The following is a 22,227-nucleotide window of genomic DNA, read 5'->3' as shown; positions in this document are numbered from 1 at the left end:
GAACTCGGAGGGAGCTGGAGGGGGATGGGGGAGAGGGAGGGGAGAATGCACCACCTGTAAAAAAAAAAATCAGCACCCCCCAATCAGGAGGGGGGAGGAGGGGAGTGGAGGGGGTGATGAGGAGGAGGGAGGGGTCCCTGGAACCTTGCTAGCGCCCATTTCCTTTCTGTTAGAAACGGGCCTTTTTTACTAGTTGCATAATAATTACAGAAACCACATCATAGTATGTTGACTCAAACATGAAAGAGAGCATCTATATGTATAAATGAGAAATCAATACACACATTTTGGTATCACTTATAAAATTAAAAATACAATGTTCCAAATTCCTATATGATTTCCCAGTCTCTTCGTTTCATACAATCTATATAGTTCTTAATATTTCAAATGGAGTCCTATTCCACTTTGATTATTCTCCCGCAATATTATTATGTGTAGAGTAAAGTGAAAATGCAGACAGCTCCAGATATGTCTATTAGACACTTGATCCTAACCCAGTTACTGCACAAAAGTGATCGTCCTTATGCGCTAGAACTGAAAAAAGTGCAGGCATGTTAAGTGCCAAAGGGATGCGTGTAAATTACAGTATTCTGTAAGTTACCTACGTAGTGAGAACCCCGCCTATGTCCTGCCCATACTGTGTCCCTGTGTATGCCCCCTTGTAAATACATACTGTGGGGTCCTTTTACAGAGCTGTGGTAGAAGTGGCCTTAGCGGGACCTTAGGCAGGTCTTTCCCGCATCCCACCACCCTTACTGTGAAATAGTACTTCCTTAGATTACTCCTAAGCCTATTCCCTCTTAACTTTGGCATATGCCCCCTCATTCCAGAGCTGTCCTCCAGTTGAAAAAGGCTCTCTAAATGCCCTTGAGGTATTTAAACGTCTCTATCATGTCTTCTGTCTCCCAGCGTATACATGTTAGGGTCCATAAGCCTGTCTCTATAATTTTTGCATTCAAGACCACTTACTAATTTCGTAGCCACCCTCTGGACCGACTCCATCCTGTTTATATCTTTCCGTAGATGTGGTCTCCAGAACTGCACGCAGTACTCCAAATGGGCCCTCACTAGAGACTTATACAACGGCACTATCACCTCCTTTTTCCTGCTGGTCATGCCTCTCTTTATGCACCCTAGCATCCTTCTGGCTTGACCGTTGCTTTTTCTACCTGTTTAGAAGCTTTAAGGTCATCAGACACAATCACCACCAAGTCCCGCTTTTCCTTCGTACACTGAAGCACTTCATCCCTTATACTGTACCGTTCCCTCGGATTCTTGTGACCCAAGTGCATGACCCTGCATTTTTTGGGATTAAACCTTAGTTGCCAAATATCGGTCCATTCCTCCAGTTTTCGCTAGGTCCTTACTCATGTCATTCACACCCTCACTTTCCGCACTGACATTTCTTGTCGAGAAAAAAAGACAGCCTTTTACCCACTGTGGTAAAAGGAGGCCTCAGCTCATATCAAGAACACGAACTGATGCTAGCACAGGCCCCTCCCTTTTACCGCAGCTTAGTAAAAAGACCCTTTAGAGAAATAATCTCTCTTTGTATTATTTAAAGATTGTTTATAAACAGATATTTAAGATCTCCAACAGGTCGTATTCTCTGCTGTGGGATATTTCTTCCACTGCCTTTCCAACTTCCTGCATTCCTTTTTCAAGTCTAAAAGTTCTCTGGTGAATCATTTATCAGATTGCCTAATTGGTTTATATTTTAAAGTTACTGGTGCTATTTCATCTAATACATTCTTACTAATCTGATCCCAGTCATCAATCCAATTCATATTACAATCAGAATCATACCGTTGTACTTCATCTATCTTTTCCCAAAATTCTAAAGCATCAACCCTATCTCTCCTTATAATTTTTTGTTTAGATTTTCTAACAACACAATGTTTAAATCTTTCCAATTCAGAATTAACTCAAAGATATAATAATCAGACCACAGAACCTTATCACATGCAATAGTAGATGTAAATTAATCTTTGGTTCTTGAAAAAGCTACTACATCAAGATGACGACACTTTTCATGAGAACAGCCTAATTCTGGCAGCATATAACCTAATGAATCTAATAAGTCAGTAAATTCCTTAACTACTGGATCTGCTTTATCTTCTAAATGAAGATTAATATCTCCCATTAATAAAGTATTCTCATAACCTGACGCATTTTAAAAAAGAAAATCCATAAAAGATTCCCTAGCGAAATTCCTTTTCCCAAGGGGACAATAAAAAAAACAGAACAAAAACATTGTGTGTTATCCTTGAAAAGAATCATCAGTTACTTCACAAGCCAAAATCTCTAATTGAGGGGCACTCCAGGAATCCAACTTTCTCCTTGGGAGATGGACAACCTTATATCCAGGTGGACATAAGTCCCCAAGTCTTGGTTATTCAATCATTGATAACCAGGTTTCAGTGATGATCAATAAACCTGATTAGTTTTGCTCTAAAAAATCACAAATAATTAAAACCTTATTAACAACAGATTTTGCATTAATATAATAAATAGGAATTGGAGTGAATGTAGACTGTTCTAAGTTATAAGTCTGTATATTTATCACCCCAACACACCCCACGGTAATCCCTTTTAAGCTGTGGTAATCACACATTAGTAAAAGGAGCCCTTTGTAAGTAAAGTGGGTATTTGCAGAATATCACTTAGGCTGAATTTGTGCATTTATGCACATATGTGACCTTCTCTGGGGAAAAGTGACTAAAGTCACCAGAAACCACAAAATGAGGTTTTAATGAATTCTGTTAGAATAAACAAGTTGTAATACAACAGTCCAAACCTCATCCTTTTATGTGAAAAAGTAAAAAGGTTACAGAAGTTCAAACATGTAACTTTTGCAGACTGATTATGGACCTATAACATGAACAATTAGCCATTCTCAACATTTTGGATCTTCTACTTTAGTCACCTTTTTCCAGAGACAGTCACATATGTGCCGTTATTGTAAACATTTACATTCATAATGTACACATAAATGTGGACACCTAGGTTGTAGAACTGCCCCTTATCTACCGGATTTTATATAGCATGTCTAGAGATCCGCGCAGAAATCCAAATGTATTCTGTAACTACGCATGTAACTTAATTGGCTTAACAAGCTAATCAGCGTTTTTAACAGCACTTAAGCAATAATGAGCACTAATTGGCAAAAATTAGAATTTGCATGTACAACTCGCTAAGCGTATTCTGTAATGAATTGTGCGCACATTTCAAAAGGAGCATAGTTAATAGTGGAGAAATGGGCGTTCCAAAATTTGCTGGCGTAGTTATGGAATATGGCCCAGTGCACGTAAATCTATTTATTCCAGGTTTTCGTTGGTGTAAATGGAGGCATGTAGTTTTTGGTGCTGGAATTTCGCTTATTCTATTCTATTTACCAAGCCTAAATCTTAAGTGCTTCTAATAGAATATGCTTATGCGGAAATTTGTTTCACGCAGATTTTTTTAGGTTGCATATATAGAATCTGACTCCATGGGGGCGGGTGATTCTGTATATGGCGACTAAAAAATTGGTGCTGAAAAAGTGCTATTCTATAAACCATGTCTAAAGTTAGGCACAGTTTATAGAATAGCACTTACACTCGGGAGTCATTCCTAACTTTAGGCATGGCCACTTGCACCAACTGGAATGTAGACGCCTACATCCCATTATTCTATAACTATGCACATTAATTTTGAGGATGCCCCCGTTATGCCCATGACCCTCCCATTCCCAAGCCCTCTTTTTCAGATCGTGCGTAAATTTTAGGCATGTAAATGCCAATTAAATCTAATTCGTGCCAATAATTGTTTGTTACAAAACCAATTATTGGCACTAATTGGCTTGTTCATTTAAATTGCACACGCAAATTGGGGTTGCACCCAAATTAACACTGCAATTTTTGGCGACTTTTATAGAATTAGGGGGTATATGTGATAGTATTCTATAACATATGGGGCCAGATTCTATATAAGACGCCTAAAAAATCTGCGCAGTAAACATTTCCAGCTAAGCGTATTCTATAAGCGGTGCCTAGATTTAGTCACAGTATTTAGATATCCCTGCGCCTAAAACTACGTGCCTCCGTTTACACCAATGAAAATGTGGCGTAAATCCCTGCACATAGATTTACGCTCATTGGTCCACATTCTATAACAACATGTGTAAATTTGGGAACGCCTATAGAACACACATTTCCCTGCCCATACCCATGCTCCTTTTGAACTGCGTTCATTAGAATTTAGGCACAGTTCATTACAGAATACGTGTAGCAAGTTGTTTGCGTAAATTCTAATTACTGCCAGCTAATGCTCATTATTGCTTAAGTGCTGTTATCAATGCTGATTTGCTTGTTAAGCCAATTACATCTCACTCATTGTTATAGAATATGACTGGATTTCAGCATGGATCTCTAGGCACGCTATATAGAATCCAGCAGATGGTGACTATCTTTAGGTGCCCTGCTATTAAATTAGGGGGTATATGGCTATCCCATAAGTAAGGAGGACTGTCTATCATGCATATGGATGAAGTGGACTCTATAGGATGTGAAACCTTTCAGGAAGATCTGCTTTGTAACTAATAAAGGTGATTTAGACAGACCAAATAATTGCCTCTGGGAGTTTACTTCCACAACAGCCAGGTGTAATTAGTTCAGGAACAGCCATATATCATCTGCATGTAATGATATGTGGCACACCCTCTACTTTGAACCGAGTGACCTGTGACACCTCTCGCAGTGCCCGTACCAATAACTGAAAAGCAAGAGCATGAAGAAGGGGTGAAAAAGGGCATCCGTACCTCGTGCCATTGAAAACAGGAAATGCAAAAGTCAGTGTATCATTTTTATTAAGATCCTAGACTTGGGGTTTGTTTATAAAAGCCCTGACCAAATCCACAGAATCACTAGGAAGTCCAAACCTATTCAGCACCACAAAAAAAACAGATGGCCACGTCAACCTACTGAATGCCTCAATAGCCTTCATTGTGAACACAACCCCGGTCATTTTATCTTGCTTACCTGATAGAATAAAACACACACATACAAGGAGTGACACATACTGCAGCAGGATGTTTATCCACTCCTGACCTAGCCTGACATTTAATCATCTCTCTGACCTCATGTGCAACTTTCTTTAAATTAGTCACCTTATTGTCTAACTCTTCTTACTCTCTTACCTATCTATATGTTCCATCTTTGCTTATATCCTACGCTGTGAATTAAAGTATTCTATTACATATTGTGTTGACATTGTTAGTACACTATCAGTCTCAGTTTTGAAAGAGATGGCCGTCCAAAAAGCGACACAAATCGGCACTTGGACGTTCTTCTTCCACCCTCAAAAAACATGATTAAAACGATTGCTTGCCAGCCTCAGATATCATACTCAGGTCCATTACATTGCGTGCAGATCCCTGGAGTAGTTTAGTAGTAGGTGCAGTGCACTTCAGACAGGTAGACCCAGGCCCATACCTCCCCTACCTGTTACACTTGTGGAGGAAACAAAGAGCCCTCCAAAATCCACCAGAAACCCTCTGTACCCACATATAAGTGCCCCCCTTCACCTGTAAGGGCTATAGAAGTGATGTACAGTTGGGGGTAGTGGGTTTTGGGGGGCTCAGCAGATAAGGGAGTTGTGTACCTGGGAGCATTTTATGAAGTCCATTGCTGTGCCCCCTAGGGTGCCCGATTGCTATCCTGGCATGTCAGGGGGACCAGTCTACTACAAATGCTGACTCCTCCCACATCCAAATGACTTGACTTTGGACGTTTTGGACTTCGACGTCTTTTGGTTCGAAAATGGCCGAAAATTAAAGACTTCCAAATCGCAAAACGTCCAAATCCAAGGATGTCCATGGTATTTTCGAACACAAAAGATGGACATCCATCTTTTTCGAAAATGACCTTCTCCCCGCCTCCGAGTTTGGACGTTTTACAAAGACACCCAAATTCCAACTTAGACATTTCTTTCGAAAGTGCCCCTCCACGCCATACCTTGTATTGTTATTTGAATATTTTTACTGCTGTAATTGTCTATTGCTTATGTTTGATTTATTCTTACTGTTCAACACCTTGAGTGAATTCTTTCAAAAAGGCAGTAAATAAATCCTAATAAATAAAAATCCTACATGTGTCAATCACTTATGTCCTGTCCTTAATGAGCCCTGTTTGGTCTGGAGAAAAAAATGTGTGAACCTCCTAGGATGGCTTTTAATACAATTTGTACTCAAAACAATGATTAGATCCTAGTCTGAATGCCCATTTTTCTATACAGAACTGTTTCTGCTCTTTGACATTTCAGGGCATCCTTGCATTAACATTTTGCTTTAGGTCTTGCCACAACATTTCAGTCAGATTTTGGTTGGGATTTTGATTTGGCCAGGCTAAGAAGCAAAAAAACTTGTCCTCTTCAGTTCTTTTGTAGCAGATTTACTCGAATGTTTAGGGCAGTTCTTCAGCTCACAGTCTGACATTCTCCTCTAGAATTTTCTGGTATAAAATATAATTGGTGGTTCCATCAATGATGGCAAGTCCTTGAGGTCCTGGTGCAGCAAAGCAGCCCACCACCATGATACCTCCCTAACCATCCTGACAGATTGGAGTTCTTACCTTGGAAGGCATAGTGTACCCTTTTTTTTGTTTACAGAAAAAACAATTTGTCGGGATTGTGACTGAAAAGATCAATTCATGACTGTCCTGTCTGAGGATTCCAGAAGTCTTGTGGGTCATCAAGATACAGCTATCCTCCCATGAAGACCATTCCCATTCAGTTTTATCAAGTGGGGTTTGTGTCACTGTCAGGCTCATTTTCGAAAGAGAAGGATGCCCATCTTTCGACACCAATTGGAAGATGGGCGTCCTTCTCCCAGGGTCGTCCAAATCAGTATAATCAAAAGCCGATTTTGGACGTCCCCAACTGCTTTCCATCACAGGGATGGCCAAAGTTCAAGGGGGCATATCGGAGGCATAGCAAAGGCGGGACTTGGGCTTGCCTAGCACATGGACACCCTCGACCCATAATGGAAAAAAAAGGGTGTCCCTGATGAGCACTTGGACGACTTTACCTGGTCCTGTTTTTATTACGACCAAAGCACAAAAAGGTGGCCACCGGAGAGAATCGGGGATGACCTCCCCTTACTCCCCCAGTGGTCACTAACCCCCTCCCACCCTCAAAAAAACATTTTTCAGAATATGTCATGCCAGTCATGCCAGCCTCAGATGTCATACTCAGGTCCATCACAGCAGTATGCAGGTACCTGAAAAGGTTTTAGTGAGTGCAGTGCACTTCAGGCAGGTAGACCCAGGCCCATCCCCCCCTACCTGTTATGTTTGTGGAGGAAACAGCGAACCCTCCAAAACCCACCAGAAACCCACTGTACCCACATCTAGGTGCCCCCTTCACCCATAAGGGCTATGGTAGTGGTGTTCAGTTGTGGGTAGTGGGTTTTAGGGGGGGGTTGGTGGACTCAGCAGACAAGGTAAGGGAGCTATGTTCCTGGGAGCATTTTATGAAGTCCACTGCAGTGCCCCCTAGGGTGCCCGGTTGGTGTGCTGGCATGTAAGGGGGACCAGTTCACTACAAATGCTGGCTCCTCCCACGACCAAAGGGTTTGCATTTGGTCATTTCTGAGATGGGCGTCCTTGGTTTCTATTATCGCTGAAAATCAGAAACGACCAAGTCTAGGGACAACCATCTCTAAGGATGACCTAAATTTTGCGATTTTGGCATCCCCGACTGTATTATTGAAATGAAAGATGGACGTCCATCTTGTTTTGATAATACGAGTTTCCCCACCCCTCCATCGGGACGTTTTGCGAGGACGTACTCAACAAAACTTGGGTGTCCCTTTCCATTATGCCCCTCCATGTGGATGAATCTTCAGTTTTTTCTTGGGGTGATCTGGGCAGGATGACTGGCCTGGTTAGGGTGTGTCTGAAAGTGGATGGATGCAGCCTTCAAATGTATAGAAATGGCCTTGTAACCTTGTCTAGACAAAGGAGCATCAAATACTTTCTTCAGTTTGATGGATCATTCCATTTAGGTTTCCTCTAGCACGTTCATATAAAATTTAAAGGAATTTTAGCAGCTGGAACCATATGGCTTTGGTTTTGGGGGTTTTTTGTCTTCATTTTCAAAAGACTTTATTAAAAGGTATACCTAATACATCCAATAGAATCTAAAGAGCAATATCCATAGAAAACAAATCCCCAACCTCCCCTGCCCCCCCCATTCCATAGTTCCCCAATAGGGTCTCTTTCCTAAAATGAAAGCATTCAGAATCTGCGTATATGACTCCAGGGATATAGTCCAAATAAACAGGGTTGTAATCTATCCTCAAGTCTGTGGGTCCTTGTTCAATAGCAATTCCAGATCTTAATTTGGGAAGGTGTCCTCTCTTAATCGCTGTTAACTCAGATATTAAGCAAAGATAATCCATTTTACGTAGTTATAGTGAGCAAGTCGGGATTGCCAGACCCCTCCAGACTGCTGCCAAAGCTAGGCGTGCTGCTGTGAACAAATGAATTGCCAATTTATGTTGTGGGAGCTGTACCCCATAAGGTCGATGATGCAACAAACAGTATTCCGCACCATGCGGCTTTGCTTTTACTAAACTTAATGTCACATTAGCACCCCAACATGTTTTAGAGCATTTTGCAATCCCAGTCCTGGGAGTGATGAGGCAATGACTGGGTCTGTTGATCAAATTCACTTATATTAGGCATTTTCAAGCCAGTGCTCGTATGTATGTATGAAACAGATTTGCATACAAGGAAAGTAATGTATGCAAATGTATCATCCATATTCATTATGGATGAACTGAAATCCTGACTGGCTAGGTGTGTCCCGAGGACTGACTTGAGAACCCCTGCTTTAATAATTGGCCTTTTTTTGGGTCACCTTTTTGTTGATGATCATTGAATTCTAGATCATATCTACACAATCTCATAGCTAAAATTCCTTGTTTATGCATGCAGGAAATGCCTTGTGACATGACATATATGTTCTTCCTGTACTGGTACCATCTAGGTAGCGGATGTCCTCTAAATATAACTTAGGGTTTCTCAACTCAGTCCTCGGGGAACCCCAAACCTGTCTGATTTTCAAGCTACCCGCAATGAATATGGTTGAGATCTATAGGCATATAATGGAGGCAGTGCATGCATATCTAGCTCATGCACGTTCATTGTGGATATCTCATGGAACTCAGTAATTTGGCAGCTCTGTCATTAAGAAAATCTTTTACAATAGTTACAGAATCTGCAATAGTAAGATTATTATATTCTGAGGTTCTCTTAGTTATTCTTGGCTGGTGTACAATCACATGTTGATTCAGTTACACTCTTGTCACAGTTACTGGGTTTTGTGTCACATTTGTGTTTGCTTGTGATTTCCAGCAGCATCTTGTCAAATCTTATGAGCTTCTACTCCTGCTGGAGCAATTATATCCCGTCATGACACAGAAGGGTTACTGTGAATGCAGAACAATGTAAATTAAATGAAGAACTTTATAAGCAGCTGCCAGAGTGTGTGTATCTTGACTTGATGTCTGCAGCCTGTGTGCCTTAATAGTAAAATCAGCCAGTAAGGCAGTGGGTTCCAAACTGTGGGTCACATCATCACTGGATGGGTCACAGACCAAGGCTGCTTCCCCTCCCTCTGTGATTTGTGCTCCGTAGCAGCTGTCTACATGAGTTGTCAGTGTGCCTCCTCCTCCTTTGTAGACTAGAAAGCCCTGCAGAGTACTGGGGTGTGTGAGTGCTCACTGACACTCAGGGCCCTCTGCTGACTGCTGATTCAGTTTTCACTACTGGTTCTCACTACACAACCAAAGCATGAAGAGGGCCTGACCTGACCTGCCCCCCTCTGAATGTTTTCCCTGGTAGGCTAGTAGTGGAGGGGTCCCCCCAACCCAACCCCCTCCCCAGTACCTTGAAAGTTGGAGGAGGAGGGACTAGCATTCCTTCCTTCTCTGCAGGTGCCAACTCAAAATGGCGGCATCCTGCCCTGCCCGGTGCATCCTGGGATGCACGGGGCAGGACTTAACTTCCATATAAGGGAAGGGGGGTCCCCTCCAACACTAGCCCACCAGAGAAGGCTTTCGGGGGGACGGCTCAGGTCGGGCCCCCTGTCATGGGACACACTGGACCCGCAGCAGCAGCTGGGGGGGGGGGAAGTGAGGACAGGGGTTCCACTGGACCACCAGGGTGGTTTTCTGCATTTGCATGTGGGGGTCCACTGGACTCCTGGGTCCTTACCAATGGGGGGGTGGGGGGGTCTGGGGGTCTACTAGACCCTGTGGCTGTCTGATGCACATGATGCACAACTTTTGAACACATGCACCAGGCATCATCTGTCCACTTTGGTCTCTCATGATGGAAGCTAATAGTTTGCATATCATTTGCATATTATTAGCTTTGATCATGAGGGAGTTAGTTGAGAGTGCTGCTGTGGTGTTAAACTCAGTTTTGATCATTGGGCCCTGAGAGTCTGTCCCTCCACACTGGCCTTCTGTGATGTACCTGATCTGCAGTTCATCAGCATTCAATAAGCCAGCACCTGGGAGATTGTGTGTTCAGTTTGTTCAGTTTTGGGAGGCTGGCTTGAAACTTTCATGGTCAGATTTTTCAGGCTATACATTCCTAAAACAATCTTAGAATTATTGGCAGTGCAACAACGGTTACTGGACAGAGTGAAGAACCAGGAGACCCCCAGTTTCATGTCTTTAATCCATCATTTACTGTGTGGCCTGAAGAAAGTTAGATTACCTGCTAGAACTCCAGTTTGGGGCAGGGGCCTTGCAATAGAGCGGAAGTAGGTAGAGCAGCAGATTGAGTGTTGGGGGTCCAGGGCTCAAATGCCACTGATCCTCCATTGCCTAAGGTACAGGCTTACGGCTAGACTTACTTAATATGTGTTAACTTACAAAAATAATCAAGCTATTGGTAAATAAGCTCCACAGACAATGATGAGGCTAGTTTAAAGAAACATTTAGTGGAAGAGTAGCCTAATGGTTAGTGCAGCAGGCTTTGATCCTTGCAACCTAGCTTCAATTCCCACTACAGCTCCTTGTGACCTTGGGCAAGTCACTTAGGGGTCCTTTTACTAAGGTGCGCCGAAAAGTGGCCTGTGCTGGTGTAGATGCATGTATTGGACGTGCGCAGGTTCATTTTTCAGCACACCTGCAAGAAAGGCCTTTTTTTGGAGGGGGTGGGGATGGACGTGTGGCAAAATGAAAATTGGTGCGCATCCATTTTGGGCCTGAGACCTTACCGCCACCCATTGACTTAGCAGTAAGGTTTCAAACATTAACTGGGCGGTAATCATCAGCGCGCATACAATGCTGATTACTGCCTGGTTAGCACCGCGCACTGGAAAATTTCCTGCCTACTGGATGCTCGTACAAAATGAAATTACCGCCTGGGCCATGCAGTAGCCGAGCGGTAGTTCCAAACTGGCTCACATTGGGCACATGTAGGTGCCTACGGAGCTTAGTAAAAGGGCCCCTTAACCCTCCATTGCCCCAGGTACAAAAACATAGATTGTGAGCCCGCTTGGGACAGACAAAGTACCTGCATATAAAGTGTACAGCGCTGCATATGTCAGGTAGCACTATAGAAATGATGGGTACTAGTACTATTTATTTAAAAATCTTATATATATTGTCTATAAGCCTTCAAATAAGCAATTAAAGCATTAATGTACATTAAATCTTTAAAAATGTTGGTAAATCTAGTCTTACATTTTAAGCCCTCCAAAGTAAGAAAATACCTAGGGGTGTGCAGCCACAAATGGTTGTTTGGTATCATTTCCCGTGTCATTTGCAGGAACTTTCATTTTGTTTGTGGGGGGTTTTTCACTGCGGGAGCAGTATTATTAGTAGTGTGCTCTCTTTTGGAAGGGTGCACACTTTTTTTCTAATAGTGCGTGTATGCACACATTGTCTGCCCTTGTGTAACTAGCCGTTGAGCCTGTGAAAACGGGCTACTTTTGGAATGGGGGGGTTTCCGAGCCCCTCCCCCCCCCCGGAGTCACCGCCGCCGCCCCTCCACCCGGCCCGAGCAGCACTGTAAACTTACATCACCACGCAGCAGCAGGCACATCAGCATAGCTGCCGTCGGGGCGGGCTTCCTTCTCTGCCTGTGTCCCGGCCTCGTGTGACGTAACGTCGGCGAGGGCGGGACAAAGGCAGAGAAGGAAGCCCGACGGCAGCTTTGCTAATGTGCCTGCTGCTGCGTGGTGATGTAAGTTCACAGTGCTCGGGCTAGATGGAGGGGCGGCGGCGACTCTGGGGGAGGGGGGCAGGGGGAGCAGTTCCGACGTCTGCAGCATGCCAGTAGATACTTCCCTCTCTGTCCCGCCCCCATCATCACGTACTGAAGCAGGGGCGGGGCAGAGAGGGAAGTCTCTACTGCGCATTTGCGAGTGAGTACGGTCACTCGCCGTTTATATGTTTGATGGTGTGTGTATGCATGCGCTATCAGGAAAGAATGCTCTCTTTTGGAAATAAGGTGCACTCATTACAAATAGTGTGCTCTCTGTTAAAAGTGCAAACTCTGTCAACAGAGGACACACAACACACACACACAACAAAAACAAAAGTCAGTTTATTGCCTTCATTTAGTGCAGAAAATTCCACAAAACTACACAGGAAATGGCCTGACATTTACCTGAATATAATTTGTCTTGAGCTCAGATTTAGAAAGTGAAGTAATTTGTTAAGTACTCACTTAACTAATAATAGCATTGTCATTACAAATGAAACTTAGGCCTCTTTTTTAAAAACAAATATGTTTATTTTATGGCTTAAGAAAATAAGAAGTTCAAACCAGAAGCCAAAAACTTTACATGGACCTTCTCACTAACCTGATGACAGACTGGCCTGTAAACCTGTTTTTTCTTGAATTTCCCCCCTCTCCAGCTCTGCTTTGTGATGTTTTGGACCCCTACCGTGTCAGAGAAGATTCTTGTGGACATCATTGGCGTGGATCTAGCCTTTGCTGAATTGTGCGTGATCCCCTTGCGCATCTTCTCCTTCTTTCCAATTCCAGGTAAATGACATCCTACTGAAAGAATTTTAGGCTACATGTGCTTAAGTTTTCACCAAACTGAGGGGCCCTTTTACTAAACCATGTAAGCATTTACACGCGCTCAACGAGCGCCACAATGGAGTTACCACCTGGCTACTGCGTGGCTCTTGCGGTAATTTTATTTTTGGCGCACGTTGATACGCGCATCTGAGAAATAATTTTTATTTTCAGGTGCACGTATCGGGCGTGCGCCAAGTAGCATTTGATGCACATAGGTCATTACCGCCTAGTTAACCGCATGAGTCTTTACCGCTAGGTCAATGGCTGGCAGTAAGGTCTCAGACCCAAAAGGGACGCACACCAATTTTGATTTTGCCACACGTCCATGTTCGGCAAAAACTTTTAAAGGCCTTTTTTACAGGCGCGCTGAAAAATAAATCGGTGCACGCCAAAACCCTACACTACCGCAAGCCATTTTTCAGTGCGCCATTGTAAAAGGACCCCTGAGGCAGCGCTATTGGTCCTAGAAAAAGAGATGTAATTATGTTCCTACCAAAGATAAAACTAGAACAACTGAGTCCCCATCATCTCCCGTCCACTGTCTTTCCTCACTTTAAAGAGAAATCACAAGTTCATCATAAGATAGTATGTCTTTTTTTTTTTTAGTGCATGTTAGGGGTGCTTCCTCTTTTGAAGGTTATGTTAGCCAGTGTTGCTCTCTAAAATCTGAAAACATATCTTCTACTACTACTACTACTTGACATTTCTAAAGCGCTACTAGGGTTACGCAGCGCTGTACAATTTAACATAGAAGGACAGTCCCTGCTCAAAGGAGCTTACAATCTAAAGATATCTGTCGCACAGAGAATTTTTAACAAAGCTTGCCATTTAACTAAACATAAGAACATAAGAATAGCCATACTGGGTCAGACCAATGGTCCAAATAGCCCAGTATCCTGCTTCCAGCAGTGGCCAGTTCAGGTCACAAGTACCTAACAGAATTCCAAATAGTAGCAAGAGCCATGCTACTGACCCCACAGACGAACAGTGGCTTTCCCCATGTTTATCTCAATAGCAGACTATGGACTTTTCCTCCAGGAACTTGTCCAAACATTTTTTTAACCCAGATACACTAACCGCTGATACCACGTCCTCTGGCAATGAATTCCAAGCTTAACTATTCACATGAGACTCAAACTGCTGCCATTGGTAATGGGTGTGAACCCACACTAGCCGGTATGATATAATATGATATGCTATGAATACTTTTATGCCAATTACCGAAACAATTCGACTCATTGCAGATTTATGGCTAAATAGACCAGACATTTCTGGGATGTCATAATCAGTCTAAATTCTGCAAACTACAGAAAAAATAGTCATTATAAAACTTCACAAATAAAAAAAGCTTTCAGTTGTCAAGAAAATTACCTAACATCCAGCTCATCGTATTGCAACTCATTAAATGAAGGGGGGGGGGGGGGGGGGACCCTTTTCAGCTTGTGTCTTGTATTTTATGAAGCAGCACTGACTGCAATATTGTTAAATGTGACATCAGCATCCTCAACAAGAAGTTTATAAATAAGCACACTGTGGTGCTGATTTTCAAAGCACTATGGTTACTATGGAACTTTGTAAGGCTAAGTGCTTTGAATATACATCTTACTGCCCCCTAGAACTGATGGCTTCTGCTGGAGTAGTTTAGTTGTGCTGCTTATTTCTCAGGATCACCTTGGAATCAGCCAAGAGCAGTAGGCACCCCCAGGCGCATCAACAAAGACAAAAACAAAACAAGGGGTTAGACCAATTCGGTTCCAACACTGGGGTATTTTTGACTTGAAGCAGTTCTGCGTTTCGGCGCTACGTGCACTTACTTCAGGAGTCTAGACAGTTCTGTAGGGATAATAGCAAAACAACAGAAAACAATATAACTTTAAAAACGTATAATACATAATGTGCACAAATAAAATCTATTGAAATGAATAAATAACTCATAAATATACCTAAAGTGTACAGATACAAATATCTTAATGAATGCAATTTTTATATTTTATATTCCATAGTTCCAGTGTTTTTATTTTTACTTATGTTTTTATTGTAATTAGGATTAGTTATGTATTTATATATTTTATGTACGTTTATGAGTTATTTATTTTAATAGATTTTATTGCCCTTGTTGTTATTCATTATTGTATTTAGTTTTGTATTTGCCCAATTTAGGTACATTTATGAGTTATTTATTCATTGCAATAGATTTTGTGCACATTCTATATAGTGTGACTAGAATCTGAGCATACTCTGATTTGTGCGTGTAACTCAATTGGTTAAGAAGCTAATCAGCGCCAGTAATTGGATGTTAACAAGCAATTATCGGCACTAATTGGTACTAATTAGAATTTACGCGCACTACTCACTAAGCATATTCTATAAAGTAGTCCACGTAAATTCTACCTTGTGGATCTCAAAAGTGGACATGGCCATGGGAGGTTGCTCTGGGAGGGTTGTTGGTGTGGAGGAGGGACAGGGACAGTGCCACAGAGGACTTCTACTTTAGGGTTTGGGCGGGGGAATTGAATGGGAGAGGGCTTGTCGGGGACCCCAAATGTAGGGATTTACAGCTGCCCCTACAGCAGACACTTAAATGTGCCTTGAAGCAGATGTAGATTCTGACTTGGGAAATAGCGAATAGATATTTGTATTGTAGGCCTGCCCAAACCATTCTCTCTACCCACCCTCCTCATGCCCCCTTGCCATCAATATATACTGAGTATCCCCACGTGTGAATGCCTCCTGTTCTTAAATGGCATTTAAATGTCTGGTCCTCTTTGGATGTTTAAATGCTGCCAATTACACACTGGGATGCTTCTAAAATAGCAACCTTACTGGTCAACAGGCCTAGATATTCAGTGACAGACCATGGACTGGCACTGGCAGTGAATATCCTGCTCTCAGCAGACATGTGCTGGCTGCAGGGAGTTATAGGGTCCCTGCCAATGTTCAACTAGGACCGACAAAAGTCACTTATGCAGATCCCGGCTGAGTATTGGCCAGACCCATATAAGAAGAGTCCACATCGTCCCCCCCTGCCCCAACACTGTCCGATTCCCCTTCCCAGTTCCCTCCAAGTCCCAGCAGGATTCTCGTACTTAGGCCTTCCTTAACAGTCCTGGTAGTCTAGTGGTTGTCGGGGTAGGAGTGAACCCCACTCATTCCTGCCCCTTATTACTCCTGATTGAAAATGGCTATCACAACCTCTAGTGGTAGTCTTATTGTACTACTGCTAGAGGTTAACCCCTAGCAGTAGTACTGTGAGATTATTGCTAGAGGTTGGGGCAACCATTTTCAGTCAGGAGCTGTGAGGGGCAGAAGTGCATGGGGTTCGCTCCTGACCCAACAAGCACTAGAACACAGCCTATTAACTAGGCCGGGGGGAGGGCTGCTGGGTCTTAGGGTGGAACTGGGAAGGGAGAATCAGACTCTGTTGGAGGGCCAGGAGGGGGATCAGACTGTTGTCAAGGGGCTCAAAAGGAGGCAGGGATTGACTTTTGTTCAGATCATCACCATAAAGATCCTCATAAATTACATTGCCATATTGGTTTAAAGTTCCACCTGAGCTGTGCTAATGGTTCCCTTGTTCTTTTCAGTCACAGTCCGAGCACACTTGACTGGTTGGTTGATGACACTAAAGAAGACCTTCGTGCTGGCACCTAGTTCTGTGCTGAGAATTATTGTCCTTATCGGTAGTCTCATCGTGCTGCCATACTTAGGGTAAGTAACTGGCTCCCTGGATCATGCCTACTGTTATAAGGCAATAGGGCATGACTTAGCAAAGGATTTCACCCTATGTTTTTTTGATTGCTTATGTCGCTCTTCAACAAGGTATCAGAGCACTGTACACCAATCTTTAACTAACAGGACAGTAAGAAAGAAGAACACACAGAAGCCCATATTCAGCAGTGTGGCCACCATCTAATGTTAAAACATTTAAAGGGGTACGAGTTAAAGCACCTTTTAAAATGCCTATTTGAAGGATATTTTACAAATTATTTTATAAAATACTAATGGAAGTGGTATAACACTTACCTACTTTGCAGGCGCAAACATATACACCCCATCCTGGTGGAAGTATCTGCTTTATGTTTCAATTAGGCGTGCAATTTGTAGTATTTTATAATCTATGTGTATACTTGCATGCAACATCCACATTCCACCCAAGCTCCGCACCTTCCCAGGAGATAACTGGAAGGCTAGTGCACATAAACAGCATGTCCTTGGAGGAAGTCCCCAGCCCAGCTGTGCCAAGAAGTGGTTTTCCTTTGTAGAAATCTGGTTCATGTTGTATTGAGACTTCAGGCTGCTGAATCCATATTGGTTTAGCAAAGATGGTTGAGGCCTAATCAGGCCTCAGATCAGCAAAAGTAACAATCTAGTAACTATTCATTTATAAATTTTCATTCATTTTATATATATCAACGACAAAATACTATACATTTTTAACTCTTCTAGTTCCTTATGGTTTACTTGCATCCATCCATTCATATACTATTACTCTACTACTTCACCCTCACTTCTCATTCAACTCCACCTCTCATTCACTAGATCTGAGGGGACCGTATAATACCAAGAATCCTGTTGTCCCATTTGTTATTAGAACGATCAATACAACTTATTTTGTCTATAACCTTCTTCTTGCTCTTAATATGCTGTGTTTAAAGTTCTTTTTTCTGTGTCAATCCATTCCAAATCGAGGAGTACTATGCCCTCTGATACAATGTTTTTACTCCAAACTGATTACATAAATCTTCTGGTTCATATGTTCCCAAAGTGCTTATAAGTTGCTGAATACAATCCTTCTGTCCCAGTATTGTACTTCACCCTTGGTATTTCAATATGGTTTTCTCATATCATCATCCAAATCTCCAACAAAACTTCCATTGGTATGTCTTGATGAACAGTACCTTGAAGCGTCAAACCCTACGCAATCGATGCGTTTCACATGGTGGCGTCTTCAGGGGTTTAACTACAGGCAAACAGACACAAAACCATAGATGTATCCTATATCTAAATTTACTTCCATGCATTTATTTTATGAATTTAACTGCTGCTAAACAGTACCTTTTTTAATCAAACAGGCTGCTTCCACAGGATTGACCTCCCACAGGAGTCCCGGAATAATGGCACTGCTACTGGAAAACGCCAGCGCATGCGCACTCTTTAAGTACGGAGCAGTAAAAAGCGGAAAACTTTTTAATACTTATACAACGACACTCATATTATAGATTTATAACTCACTTAATATTTTTTAAGAATACCCTCAGAAATATCCACCTATTTTAAGGCAATATCATAAGTTTTGCCAGGTGGCATAGCACATCTTTCATAGGACTAACTCTTATTCATAAGTGTAGGTGCTATTGCCTGAATCAAAAAGTGCTAACAAATACTATAGTGCACAGTATTGAAAAAAACGTGAACTTATCTTTAAACGTTTTCTTAAAAAGAACACTCCACTTGCTTGCTGTGTACTTCCAAGCAATGAGATATATCTGTTCAAAAGGCTTCCCCTGGTAACGCCCGATGCCGCGGGTTTCAACTCTTTCCTCAGGGAATCGGGTTAAAGCCATCCGATGCCTCCATTCAAGCCAGGTACTGTGGGCTGCACGGCTAATGGTTAGAGCAGCAGGCTTTGATCTCGGCAACTTGGGTTCAATTCTCACTGCAGCTCCTTGTGACCTTGGACAAGTCACTTAACCCTACATTGCCCCAGGTACAAAGATTGCAAGCCCTCTAGGGACAGAAAAAATTGCCTGCATATAATGTGTACAGCACTGTGTATGTCTGGTAGTGCTATAGAAATGATTAGTAGTAATAGAGGCTGCGTCAAGGATTATCAACTGTGTGGTGAAACATAAAAAACATACATTTATTAAAAATGAATAATAACTAAATCATAAAATAAAATACTGTCTCAAAATTAGCATACACACTAAAGACAAGATTATCAATTTCCAATAGAGACATACATTGATATAATTCAAAAATGTGAATACATATATAATTAATATTAATAATATTAAAAAGCACAAACACTTATAAATTCAAAAGCACAAGATAAAAACAATGCACAAGACATTAATTAAATCATAGACCTCTGAACATTAAAATCCAAATGATACCTAAACAAAACTCAGTTAGTTTTGAAAGTTAAAACATTAAAAGGAACACATACCTATTAGGGTCCCAAAGGTCACAAACACCTAATAGTTGGTAGAAGTAACAATGAAAACAGCTCAGCCTAAGAACAATAAAAAAAAGCATCAATGTAAAAAATCAAATAAGAGACCCATGTCAAAAGACAAATGTGGAAGCACAAAATACAGCTAGCAGCAGGATAAAGAGAGTGTCTTCTCCTTTCTCAATAGTATACAGAGTGCAGCTGTGCTAAGAAGCTGAATTTAACTTCCTGTTGCACGTCATAGTTCATTCACAAACTCCCTCTAAAAAAAAGTTAAATTCATCTGGTTTCATGTTTATTGAACACTTATCTACCTTCCAATTTGGACCCAAAATAGAACATTCTCAGCAGAGCTGCCAAGTTACCCAGTTCAAAGAGGGAGCTGTTTAGGCCACTCCTGATTTTAAATTTATAGCCTATTGCATAAAATGCCATTATTATACACATACATACATAAAATAAAATGTAAAAAAAATACATACATGATTTTACATGTTATTGACCAACTTTATGTAGAAAGTTTGACTTTCACCTGTTTGTTCACACCCTATCACAATGAAAATAGTTAAAGTAGCTTTACCGAGTATGACCAAAAGGACACTTCTTGCCTATTTGGGGTTTGTTGTCCTCATAACCCCTATATCAAGATTTGTCTGGCTCCAAAGTAGGGGATGCAAAGTGGGAGTCAGCAATCTAGACCATCATCCCCAGCCAATGTACCAGATGGTGGCATGCAAAATCCTCGTGGCTGGTATGCCACTTCCTCACAAATACTAGCACCAGGAGCAATTTTAAAGCTTGCGGGTTAGTTGCACTAATCTGTTTATGCATGGCCAACCAGCAGATTGAAACTGCTTGCAGCACTGATATTAAGAAAGCAGATTTAAAGATCAGTGCAGTTAGTTCTCCTCAAGGTAATTCTACTCGCTGCAACTAGTTGTTGTCCCCTACACCCTCAATACAGTTACTTCTCCTCTCAAGATCCTTCCATCCTCTCCCATGGCATGACATCACCACTTTGGACAACATTGCCTTTTTTCAACACTTAACCTAAAAATATTGTCAACATGCTGCAGAAATTATGTTCTCAAGATTTAAGTGGATTTCCCACCTAACATTTGGCAGTGACCTGATGACACTTCAGTGTAAGGTGTTCTGGTGACAGAATCCAGAACCAGATCTAATTTGGGCTTGCCTTGGATTTTTAAAAATGCTGATTGTCACTGGCTAAATTAGCCCCGAATATTCAGAGCCATATGTGGGCAGAGGTGCTGAAAATCCAGGGCTAATTTCACTGGGGCTGGCCACCAGAGCTTATGCGTGTCCTAGCTGATATCCAGCCGGGCCTGTATGAGAGAGTTATGAGGGCCCTGGCTGAATATGGCCGAGATCCACATAAATTGTGTTTTAGGGTTTTTTTTGCCCCCGATCCCACAAAAAACCCTTCTTTTCTCTTTTTACCCTCCCCCATCCCCTGTTGTCCAGGTAGGACCCACCCCCCCTTGTGCCTACCTTTCCTCGCTGGTGGTCCAGTGAGGGCGTTGGGGACAGGAGCAAAGCCCCTTCACTCCTCTCCCTTGCTGCTGCGATGGGGGGAGGGCTTTTTGGGGGGATTGGGGAACAAAAAAACAAAGTTAAGCAGTTTCCAGCCGATATTCAGTGCTGGGGCTGTCTAGCTAAGCAGATGAAGTTTGGACAGCTTTTGAGGAGCCTATCCTGCCCACTTGAATCAATTTTGAATTTTAGCCCATATAATAATTGTACCAACAAAGCACTTTTTTAATTTAATGTCTATGAACCTTTTTTTCTGTCCCTCATTAATACTGATATGTACGATACCTGCATCATTTTCACTCCACACGCTTGGAATGGGTACGTAGGACGTGTAAAATGAAATGTTAAAGAGATTTGATTTTCATGTGTATATTAGAATCCTGCATTTTGTATTTCTTTGCCTGTGTATTTGTATTTCTTTCCCTCATTTACATGTTTTTTCTGCCCTTCACAGTGTCCATGGGGCCACCCTCGGAGTAGGGTCACTTCTAGCTGGCTTTGTAGGAGAATCCACCATGGTTGCAATAGCAGCATTGTATGTGTATCGGAAACAGGTAAGAAATGCATCTTTTGTGATCAAATAAAGCAGAAGCTAAGAAAACACTTGAATCTGAAAGTACTTTCCAGCTCATGAAATCAAACCAAACCACAGTTAATCTGTAAATATGCTATTAAATAAAGGGGCTAATTATTGTCTCTGATACCTCAGTAGGGGGCAACATTAATGAAGGCCTGAACGTGCTAAAAACTGCACTGCTTCTATTGACCATTGACAGTCAGTATTGAAAGCACTTTGTGACAATTATGGGACTCTGACACACAGAGCGATGATGATATCTGATTGGCAAATGTCCTCATCACAATCTGCAAGGAATGTTCTTCAGCAAGCCTGCTATGCAGAAGGACCAGGGTTCGATTTCCAGATTCTATCTGCTTTTCCATGGGCCAGCTGGCTAGATTTGCTTTCCGCAACTCACACCGTGGTAGTTTTGGGATAGGCACGAGCTAACCATGTGCTAAAAAATAAAATAGAAACAAGACGGCAGATAAGGGCTAAAAGGTTCATCCAAACTCCGCCTTTTCCTAAGGAATCCCATGTGCCTTTCCCACACTTTCTTAAATTCTGACACAGTCCTTGTCTCCACAGCCTCCACTGGGAGGCCAGGCCAGGCCACGCTACCACCAACCTTTCCATGAAAGAGTATTTCCTTAGATTCCTCCTAAGCCTATTTCCTTTTATCTGCATCCTATGTCCTCTCATTCCAGAGTTTTCCTTCATTTGAAAAAGGTTCTTCTGTACATTAATGCCACTGAGGTATTTAAATGTCTCTATCATATCCCGTCTCCCGCCTCTCTTCCAGCGTATACATGTTGAGATTTATAAGCCTGCCCCTGTACGTTTTATGGCAA

The 22,227-nt window shown here is 42.1% G+C and overlaps 1 protein-coding gene and 1 long non-coding RNA gene across 2 annotated transcripts in view; one reads left to right on the top strand and one right to left on the bottom strand.

Moving 5' to 3' along the window:
* ANKH (ANKH inorganic pyrophosphate transport regulator) overlaps positions 1 to 22,227 on the top strand; it is a 250,501-nt gene that overhangs the window by 214,295 nt on the left and 13,979 nt on the right. The window contains exons 9-11 of the mRNA XM_030209995.1: positions 12,920 to 13,049; positions 16,673 to 16,796; positions 21,272 to 21,371. Coding sequence (XP_030065855.1) covers positions 12,920 to 13,049; positions 16,673 to 16,796; positions 21,272 to 21,371 — 354 coding nt within the window. The remainder of the gene's footprint in view (positions 1 to 12,919; positions 13,050 to 16,672; positions 16,797 to 21,271; positions 21,372 to 22,227) is intronic.
* Positions 1,053 to 21,961, bottom strand: LOC115474512. The gene is made up of 4 exons (XR_003942867.1): positions 21,890 to 21,961; positions 20,307 to 20,313; positions 1,749 to 1,760; positions 1,053 to 1,063 (listed from the first exon to the last, which is right to left on the bottom strand). It is a non-coding gene; the product is annotated as an uncharacterized LOC115474512 (long non-coding RNA).

The sequence above is a fragment of the Microcaecilia unicolor genome, chromosome 1 (assembly GCF_901765095.1).
Source record: "Microcaecilia unicolor chromosome 1, aMicUni1.1, whole genome shotgun sequence".
Classification (NCBI taxonomy): domain Eukaryota; kingdom Metazoa; phylum Chordata; class Amphibia; order Gymnophiona; family Siphonopidae; genus Microcaecilia; species Microcaecilia unicolor.
Note: the sequence above shows the minus strand (reverse complement) of the source record. Positions and strands in the feature narration are given on the sequence as shown.